Below are 10,468 nucleotides of genomic sequence, written 5' to 3'. Positions count from 1 at the left end.
CACTCTACCGTGGGCAACAGTGAGACTCTGTCTCCAAAAAAAAAAAAAAAAAAAAATGAAGCTTTTAAATCAGCAGCCCCCAACTTTTTGGCACCAGGGACTGATTTCATGGAGGACAATTTTTCCACAGATGAGGCAGGGTGGTTTTGATATGAGTCTGCAAGCAACCGTTTTATTACAGTGTCTGTGCAGTCCAACCTCTCTGCTAACAACAATCTGTGTCTGCAACCACCCCCAACACCAGCATCACAGCCTGGGCTCCCCTCAGGACATCATCAGATTCTCCAAATGAGCTGTACTACAGACGGTGAAGCAGCCGCAACCTAGATCCCTCCCAGGATGTGACAGGGGGTCTGATCAGCACTGCAGACTGTGAAGCAGCCGCAACCTAGATCCCTCCCAGGATCTGATGGGGGGGTCTGATCGGCACTGCAGACTGTGAAGCAGCCAAGTCTCCACATCTCATCAGGTATTTTGTTGCATTAAGAGATTTTGCATTTTTCTCCTTTCTATTATTTCTCTTGGAGCCAAATGATGGGGGTGAGAGATTATTTTCACATAGACATCTCTCCCTTCCACACTGGTCTCAGGGACATGCAGAAGGGCACTGCTACCAGGAGCCACGTCCCCACTGGGCATCACAGACAGTGGGGTCACTGTGGACTTGCTCACCACATAGAGCCCTGCCATCTCAGGGTCACTGCCAACTTGCTCAAAAAGTTCAGGGGGGTTGGAGGAGTGTTGGTTACACTGAGTCCCAGGTGAGAGGGAACTTCTTCGAGACCCCAGGAGAGAAGGGACACTGGGGCTGGGCTCTCAGTGACAAGATGTGGCCTCACTGGAGGAAAAGGTGGTCCAAGGGTGAGATCCCCAGGTGACCACACTGAGTGGGATTCAGCTGAGAATGATGACAATGAGGGTCAAGTTCAATGAATACACTTCCCAGGAGCACATGGAAAGTAGCAAAGCAGTGGAGAATTTGAGCTAAGAATTAACAGAAAACAACTCAATTTAGCCTCTGCGCAGGTGAAGAGCTCAGCCACTCCTCCTGGTATCTCAGTCAAGAGTCAGTCCCTCCTCTTGGGCCACCACCCCACTGACCTGTGTGGACAATGAACCCACGCCAGCTCACTGTATCAGGGCCATGTGAAACAGAAATTCTAATAGAGCCACCCAGTGTCCTTGGGGAGGAGCCATGCCATCAGCAGCAACTGCAGACATGTCCTCACTGTAAATCCTGGCCCACAGCCCTATTTCATAAGTTGCAATTTTCGTATTTCTGTCCCGGGGGGGTGGGAGTGGGGGATGCACTGGTGAGGTCTCTTGAGGTCCCTTTCCACTAACGTCAGTCCTTCGCGGAGAAAACGACGTGAGGCTCTCAGAGCTGACTGAGGGATGTATGGAGCAAGCAGTCCAGGACGTGGAGAGCTTCCACGCCTCCTCCTGGAGTGAGCAAGCAGACGGGCGCGAGGTGAATTTGCCACGAACCCCATCTCAGCCTGCCCCCCTCACAGACACGTGTGCTCTGAGACACTCGCGTCTGCCAGGCACACACGGTTTCTCTCCAACTGCGGCTGCTTGGCACCTCAGATGGCTGCGAAACAGGTGAGAAGCAACTGAGCTGTGAGGCTGAGCTGCTGGAAGGCAAACGGTCTGTGGCTCTGTGGGGGACGCAGCTGTGAGATCCAGCAGGCACAGGCAGGGTCGGAAGCTGACCATCTCACCCGGGATCCCACACACATACCTCCACCCCGGGACTCCTGAAGACTTAACCACTTCCCAGGGCGCTGGATTCAGTCAAAGTTACCCATAGTTGAGACAGGATGTTAGTTACACTGTTACAGAAAGTCGCAGTCTGTCTGACATGACATGGTGTCATCCTCGCACAGTCCTCAGACCCAGTGCTGAGCCCAGCGTCCAGACCGCGTGGTTCTCCCACGCCCACTACCTCTCCAGCCCACCTTCTCTAGCCACCCACCTGTGACGGCGTCGAAGAATTCCTCCTCCCCGTTCATCCTTCAGCGTCCCGGCTCTTGTGCTGCCCCTGCTGTGGTCTTCTACTGAATCATTGTATCTCATCTACCTCAAGGATGTGAGCAACTTTATGCTACAAACTTTTTCTTGGTGAAAATCCAACAGATGCTGGAGATCTAAGGGGAAAACATTTTGGCATATTAGCTTTCAGAAGTTCCATGAAAGGCTTAGAAACAGCTTTTTTTTTTTTTTTGAGATAGAGTCTCACTTTGTCACCCTGGGTAAAGCGCGGTGGCATCAGAGCTCACAGCAACCTCAAACTCTTGGGCCCAAATGATTCTCTTGTCTCGGCCTCCAGAGTAGCTGGGACTACAGGCACCTGACACAGTGCCTGGCTATTTTTTAGAGATAGGGTCTCACACTTGCTCATGCTGGTCTCAAACCTCTGAGCTCAGGCAATCCACAAGCCTTGGCCTCCCAGAGTGGCAGGATTACAGGCGTGAGCCACCAAGCCCCGCCAGAAACATCTTTAAAATACCCATTCATTGTTCTTAAAATCCATCTCACTTACATCTAAGCTAAGAAATACAGTGAACTATCTCATAACAAATATGTATATTTTTAAAACTACAAATGAGGAGAATGGTGTGAGGAGACGGCGCCTCATCAGTTTGGGGACACCCCCGTGGGCAATGAGAGCAGGTGCATCTCCCTGAGGCACTCAATGCCAGGGCTCAAGCACATCTTAGGAAGTTTTGCCAAAAGTCACTGCCACCTCCCCAGAAACTAGAACAAGTGGTTATAAATAAGTGCAAAATTATGGTAAAATGTTTGTTTCACATCTACTGAAACTAATTTTGAATTGTAGAGAACTGGCTGCTATGTAAGTTAGCAGCTATCGAGGTAAACTGACAAAAATTTGAATTTTCTCAGTGTTATTTCAGCTCAGTGTTCAGTAGGACACATGTACATTTCCTTCTCCAGAAGGAAATATTTCATAAATGACAAGAGAATGAAGCAAAAAGCCAACCTTGACCCGAAAGGTTTAACTTATTCTGAAAATAAACACATCAACCCTGAGCCCGGGGCCTCCAGGCAGCTGAGGGCGTAAAGGTGCGGGGGCAGCAGGAAGGGTCCCAAGTGAGGGACATGCCCTCTGTCCTCTGAGTAGCCACATCGTGCTCACAGGTACCCCTAAGTGGCTTCTCTCTGAGGCTCTGCCCCCCAAAGTGAAGGTAAATTAGCAGCAACATAGGTCGGCTTCCACATGACGCCACCAACCGCACTAGGTCACCCCATCCCTCTCTTCCCTGGAGACCCTCTCTTGCGTCTGTCCCTTCCCACTTCCCAGACCCCTGGGAGCCAGTACAAAGAGGCTCGCTTGCTAGTGCATGATCTGTCTTTCTTTGTGAGTCAGAGAAGTCACCACTGCTAACAAGAAGGCCCTTGCCAGATGCAGCCCCTGTACTGGGCTTCCCACCCTCCAGAACCCTGAGCCAGTAATGTCTGCCCATCACCAGGTGCCCAGTCTGTGGTGGTCTAACAGAGGAGATGCAGGGTCAGGTCAGGAGACTCAGAATGAGCCTGCAGAAGCCCCCACTGCAGAGACGAGACAACGTCAGTAACGAAAGACTGAGACATGCCACCTGCACTATGTCCAGAGTTCACACAGATGCTGGAGCACAGACTAACTGGTCACCACTGTGTGACACCAGCAAACCCACACGTTACCTTGAAAACCATAAACTAAGGGACAGCACGGAGCCCTCATCCTGCCTTTCCTGTGCAAACCAACTGTGTCACCAATAACAGCTGAGGGGAATCACAGGAGTCCAGTGAATAGCTGAAGAGAGAATGAGAGCACGTGGCCGTCCCTGGACAACCCTGGTTGAGTTGGTGCCTCTCAGCACTGAACATCCTAGGCACCTCCTGGGAGATGCACAGGTCTCCACCTGCCTCCAGCGTTCACCTGTCAGTTTACCTGTCAACATGAGGAACCCAGTGGGTGGCGCCTGTGGCTCAAAGGAGTAGGTGCCAGCCCCATATGCTGGAGGTGGCCAGTTCAAACCCAGCCCCAGCCAAAAATTGCAAAAAAAAAAAAAAACCATGAGGAAGCCAGAGAAGAGGGAACCGGGAAACATGCCCAGAGAGCAGTCAGCACCTGGGGCCTCTCCAGGAACCAAATCTCAGGGGAAAAGCGCGCAGCAGAGAGGCAGGAGGGCTGTTCAGCTGTCACCTGAGTGACACATGACGTTAAACTACATCTTGGGTGCAGCAAGACCCAGGCAGGACAGGGCCGAACTTCTTCAACAGTAAATTATAGAGAAAAAGCGGGGGCAGCAGAGTTGCGCAGATGCTCGCAGTCCCGGGTGCGGCGACAGTCTCATGGATGTGCACAAGTCAAACTCAGCGTGTGTGCAACATGAAGGGTGTCGCTCTATTAGAGGCCAATGATGCCTCTGAAAAGCCATCTTTAAAAAGATACACCAAGCCCTGGAGTTGAGGCTGCCATGAGCTACGATGGCACCACCACATGCCAGCCTGGATGACACAGAAAGATCTTGTCTCTAACAAAAAGAAAAAAAATGACATACCAACAATATGCTTGAAGCAGGATTCAGATGTGGCCTACACACAGCCGGGGGTCTGGTAGAGATTTCACACGACCACTGGACATCTGAGCAGAGGGGACATTTGATGACAGAGCAGTACTGCTCTTTTTTTTGAGACAGAGCCTCAAGCTGTCCCCCTGGGTAGAGTGCCATGGCATCACAGCTCACAGCAACCTCCAACTCCTGGGCTCAAGCGAGTCTCCTGCCTCAGCCTCCCAAGTAGCTGGGACTACAGGCGCCCGCCACAACGCCCGGCCATTTTTTGGTTGCAGCCATCATTGTTGTTTGGTGGGCCCGGGCTGGGGATTTGAACCCGCCACCTTAGGTGTATGTGGCTGGCGCCTTGGCCACTTGAGCCACAGGCACCGAGCCAGTACTGCTCATTTTTAAAGTGCTGTAATAATATCTTTTGAAAGAAGCCATACCTTTTCCTGAAATACGCATGGATTAAATAATAGCAGGGCTGGTCTCTTCTATGAGATAAGCAGGATGGGTGGGGGCAATGGAATCCTGCCCACAGCTCCCCACATGTGCCACTCTCCTCAGTGAAGCAGGGTCAAGGCCCTTTCATTCCCCTTTGTAACATTTTATTTTTTTCTTTTACATTCTTATTTATTTTTGTTGTTTATTTATTTTTTGAAGACAGAGTCTCACGTTGTCACCCTTGGTAGAATGCTGTGTCATCACAGCTCACAGCAACCTCAAACTCTTGGGCTTAGTGATTCTCTTGCCTCAGCCTCCCAAGTAGCTGGGACTACAGGTGCCCTCCACAACACCCAACTATTTTTAGAGACGCAGTCTCGCTCTGGCTCAGGCTGGTCTCGAACCTGTAAGCTCAGGTGATCCACCCACCTTGGCCTCCTAAGTGCTGGGATTACAGGTGTGAGCCACTGTGCCTGGCCTTCTTTTGTTATTTTTTATTCTGGCTCAGGCTGGTCTCCAACTACCAAGCTCATGCAATCCTCTCGCCTTGGACTAGAGTGCTAGGACTACAGGTGTGAGCCATGGCACCCGACCACGTTCTTCTTTTAAATATGCTTCCTTACTTATAACTGAGTCCTAATATCAAATCAAAACCTATAGGAAATCTTTAAAATGAGGGTGCAAGATGTGAGGTTTGACAAACACCAACTTTGCCTGCAGCCTGGTTCCTGCCATGTGGGCCCTAAAAGCCAGTCATGACCCAGGACCTAAGAAGGCCTGCCTCACACGGTCCTTCCCTAAGACACCCACAAGTGCCAGAAGGCCAGGCAGGTTCACAGGCAGCTCTCAGACCCCTTGAGGGAGCGATGGTTACCTGTGACACAGAGCAGGGTCATTCCCAAAGGAGCTGTGGGGCGGCCAATACACATTTGATCTTCTTCATTTTACTGAGGCCCAGTCTGGGGCCTAAGTGCTACCAGCTGCCATGGCAGAACAACTGTGGTATCATTCCTTCATCCAACAGACACCAAAAGCTCTCTCAGTGCTAGGCCTCCTGCCCACAAGAAGCTGTTTATGAAGAAGGCTGGACCCACAGCCTTCCAGGGCTCCAGGGATGGCCCCTCTGAGCAGGCCCTAAGGGAGCCACCCTGGGGTGAAGTCCCACACCAGCCTGGGGGCAGGGAAGACGAGCAGGTAGGAGTGAGGAGATTCTGGGCACAGAGTCCCCGGTCTTCTGCCCCTCCTCCCATGGGTCCATCCCTGGGTTTTTTCTCTTGGAAGCCTGTTCAGACATATGGGCCTCTCAACTGCCCCGAAAGCCCAGCCAAAACACTCTGAGGGGTGCCCTAGGGCTGCGTCTACAAAGCCCTCCAGAGTCAAGATTCTTCCATTAAAGGAAGCCAAAGTTGAGGTTCATGAGTGAGCACTCTGCCAAAGCTGAGGGGCACACAGAAAGCTAACCGAGGAGGAAAAGGCGCCGACAGAAAGGCAGGGTTTGTGATTTCCTGAACATGTTCTAAGGCAGACTTTATTTTGCACTCAGAAAAAAATCTATGGAGACAGTATTTCAGGGAAGGCCCTTGTTGGGCTCTTTTGCGTTGGTTTTAATCAGCTTTTCCTCCCTTTTCTCAGAGAAAGCCCAGAGGAGCGAGCTGGTGCCACCCCTCCCTCCATCCTTGTCCCATCGGGGAGAGGGGAAGGCAGGGCGCTGACCCCCCATCTCAGGGTGCTAGCTGGGCACCCCACTGGTTCCCGGTCACGAGTCCCTAGCCAGTTTTCTTTCAAGTCCTGTCTATCCCACCTTGTGTACGAATGTTTGTATTCTAACCCTTACAAATCCATGTTAATGTTTTCCTCAGAAAAACAGGTCTGGTCATTCAGGAAGTAGGTTTCTGGGAGCCTGGGGCTCCAGTGCTGACCCCATGGTCCACTGGCCAGACACCCAACTGCACATAATTTCTCCATTGAAAACAAGTAGGGGCGGACGAGATACAATCTTTACAAAGCAAGGAAAATACAAGTATAACGTGAAGATCCCAAAACACTTTTAAGGTTCTAAATTTAAGTTAAATAACGTAAGCTCTATTTTATAATTTAAAAATACATAAGTAAGCAAGCAGCCCTAATAAGCAGCCCTGGGTAGCGTGCACCACAGCAGCCCAGATCTTAGGTCTACTGAAGGGGAGACGGCCCTGCCAACAATGAAGGTCTCTGTCTCAGGAAGGGCCCTACAGGCTCCAACACTCCAAGTTCAGAAGGCTTACTCCTTCTGACCCTCCTGACAGTTCCACTAACACAGCTTTCTAGCTTATTCCCACAGGGAAACACAGAGAATGCAGGTACCTAGGTCCTTGCTGAGCTGTACAGGGCAGCACCCCACATTCAAAAACCGGGGCACCAGGGTAGCCACAGGGAAGAGGGGCCACAAGGCCTGGACCTGCCTCCAAGAGGTGGCACTCAGCACAACCACACAGCAGGCACTCATGTGGGAAGCAGAGAGCCTGAGGGCCTGAGCTGAACACACCAGCACAGGAACAGCTTCCAGGTAGAAAGAGCTGAGACGGAGCCCAGAGAGCTGCTGTCACGTGCCAAGTTCCTGGCACAGCCCCACCAGGAGCTTCACCAGAGCACCCACGAGCTTCACCAGGGAACCTGGAAGAAGCTTTACCAGGGCACCTGGGAGAAGCTTCATCAGGGTACCAGGAAAAATTTCACCCAGGGTACCCGCAAGCTTCATCAAGGCACCCAGGAGAAGTTTCACCAGGGCACCCAGGAGAAACTTCACCAGGGCACCCAGGAGAAGTTTCACCAGGGCACCCAGGAGAAGCTTCACCAGGGCACCCGGGAGAAGCTTCACCAGGGCACCCGGGAGAAGCCTCACCAGGGCACCCACGAGCTTCACCAGGACACCCACACGACGCTAATGGAGGAGAAACCCGCCCAGTGCAAAGCAGACTGGTCAGGCCTCGGCCATGCACAAGGCAAGCCAAGGCTGCCATCACATCCCCACGGCCACTCGCTCCTTAAGAGGCCACTAGTGACCCACCAGCTCGGCGCCCAGGAAGACACTGCAGCACTGATGCTAGAGCACCAGAGTGGGAAGTGTCACTTAGGAGGCTCAGAGACACAAAGTTTAGCATATAATGGACAAAATTAGCTCTCTGTGGGAATTAAAGAACAGAAGGTCTCCGGGATCAAGGATGGAGACGTGGAAAACTAAATCAGAGAGCAAGACAAAGGCTGCAGTGACACAGGGAAAAGCGGACCTGAGAGTGTGTGCAGAGCGGCAGGACCTGGCGGCTCACTTTCCCCTGCACCTGCTATGGAGGCCGCCAGAGGCGCCCTGCAGTCACACAGTGCTGGGGCTGAGCAGCCAGGCCTCTCGAGACCACCTCCCTCTCCACTGAAGCAAGGCCACTGGCTGAGCTGCCCTCAAGGTCACCATTTTTTTCAGTGTTTCAGTCTTTCCACATCCATTCTGCAAATGAGCCCACATCACCTGGCTGCCTGGAGTGCCCAGCTGGCCACTATGCCAGTCTCTGGTTTCTTTTGTAAAAAAACAAAACAGAAACAGAGTCAATACCTCATAGTGGTGCTGGAAATGTTCTCATCTGCTCTGTCCAGGGCAGGCCCTGCTGGCCACAGGTGACAATGAGTGCTGGAAACGTGGCAAGTGACAAGCAAGTGGGCACACTAACTACTGAGCCAGCCACACGTGAACGGCCACCCATGGCCAGCAGTGTCCACTGGGTGACCTGGTGAGCCCTTGAAGGACACACACCAGCCAGGCTCAGCTGGAGGATGGGGGAGGGCAGCGGGAGGCCTGTACCGTCAGGCCCAGGTCTCTGTTGGGAGCAGCATGGAAGCCCCCAAACACCCAGCCCTCAGTAGGATGCAGTGAAGGGCCCCAAGCAGGCCAAACCCCCAGTCTCAATTCCCAAACCTCCTGAGGCTGTTCACGTCCTACTCATCAAAGGAAAGACGAAGCTTTAATATTCCTGTATTGTAGAAGTGTAGTGGTTATTTTTACAGATTCTGCATAAATTTAGAATCAAATAAACAAGTCCTACTTAACACAGCAAAGGGGAGCGCGCACGGCTGTCTGTCCTCAGCCCGTGTCTGTATAGCACCGCGAGGGGTCCCTCAGGCTGTGGGCCTTCAACACACTCTGAGCTTTGGTAGCCTTTACTGGACACGGGCTCCTGGCTCTTTCACCAAACAGGGCTGAGTGCGGCTGCATGAGCACACCATCCCTGCACCCTTACGGGCAAAACCATGAGTGTGACCAAGCCCACAGACTTCTCTGGTCCCACAGCTTTCCTTGGGTGGGCTCTGGACAGCTGGTCACACAATCGGCGCCGTGCCAGGGTGCAGAGCTTAGAGCTTTCTCTGAAGAACAGACTTCAGCTCCTCATTCTATGGGATCAGATGGACACAAACGTGGCCCCACCCTGGCTCCAGAAGGCACCACGCAAGCCCATACCAGCCAGGCAGGTATGTTGATAACCACACAAGGACTTCATCTGATTTTATTAGAAATTCATGCAAAAACCAGAAAGCTGCTAGACTTGGGAAAGCAGATGAACCTGTTGGGCTATGTGAACAACAGCATTAGGCACCCACTGTTTACCATTCTGTGCACCAACAGGGTGGCCTTGAAAGGCAGCAGGTGCAGCTGGTTGGGCCTGCAGGAGCAGCCAGGGAGCTGATTCTTCCCAGTGACTCTCCCCTCAGAGCCACCCGGTGCCCCACCGCCATAAATCACCTCAAGTGTTTTCCTCCACTGATCAAACTGCTTACTACTGAATAGTAAGTGCTTCAGGGAGCGCTGCCTTTTATCCAGTACAATGTATTTCCAAACACACAAGATGGATTTAAGCTCTTTTGAACAAAAGCATTTGTTTTAATCAACCTCTTCATTATGCAACACAGAATAAAGCTCTTCAAATGCAGCTCAAGAGGCTGGGTGACAAAGCTCTGGCTCCCCACAGGGGGTGGGCACCTGCTCACAGAGATCCACCTGAGGGCAGCCCAGGGCCCTTCGAGGAACCAGGCATCTCTCAGGGTCAGAAGGAACGGCTGGGAGTGCAGCAGAGCAGGGCGGACAGGCAGGGCACAATTAGAGACATCGCCATCACAGCGGGGTCCTGAGCAAGATGGGCAGAAGCCATGAAGAAGAAGGAAAGTCAAACCACCAAGAGGGATGGGAGCCCGCTGAGGCAAAAGCCTACCACAGGGAGTGTGGCCCCTGTGAGTCCGATGTCTGGACCCCTCTAGTCTCCCTCTCCTGTGGCCTCGCTCCAGGCCTTTCTTCCCCCTCTTCCAGGACCTTCTTCCCGGTATTCTAGGACCTTTTCCACCCTCCCCTGGGACCTTCTCCCACCCTCCCTCAGGACTTTCTCCACCCTCCCCCAGGCCCTCCTCCCCATCTTCCAGCCCCTTCTCCATCTTCCCCCAGG

At 52.4% G+C, this 10,468-nt stretch overlaps 1 protein-coding gene across 1 annotated transcript in view; it reads right to left on the bottom strand.

The window, feature by feature from the left end:
• OSBPL2 (oxysterol binding protein like 2) overlaps window positions 1-10,468 on the bottom strand; it is a 49,476-nt gene that overhangs the window by 31,587 nt on the left and 7,421 nt on the right. The window contains exon 2 of the mRNA XM_003787759.3: window positions 1,979-2,150. Within this exon, the coding sequence (XP_003787807.1) occupies window positions 1,979-2,015 (37 nt within the window). The 5' untranslated portion in view covers window positions 2,016-2,150. The remainder of the gene's footprint in view (window positions 1-1,978; window positions 2,151-10,468) is intronic.

Source organism: Otolemur garnettii, unplaced genomic scaffold (genome assembly GCF_000181295.1).
Source record: "Otolemur garnettii isolate 467f Iridium unplaced genomic scaffold, OtoGar3 scaffold00023, whole genome shotgun sequence".
Lineage (NCBI taxonomy): Eukaryota > Metazoa > Chordata > Mammalia > Primates > Galagidae > Otolemur > Otolemur garnettii.
This window is presented reverse-complemented; position numbering and strand designations above follow the sequence as displayed.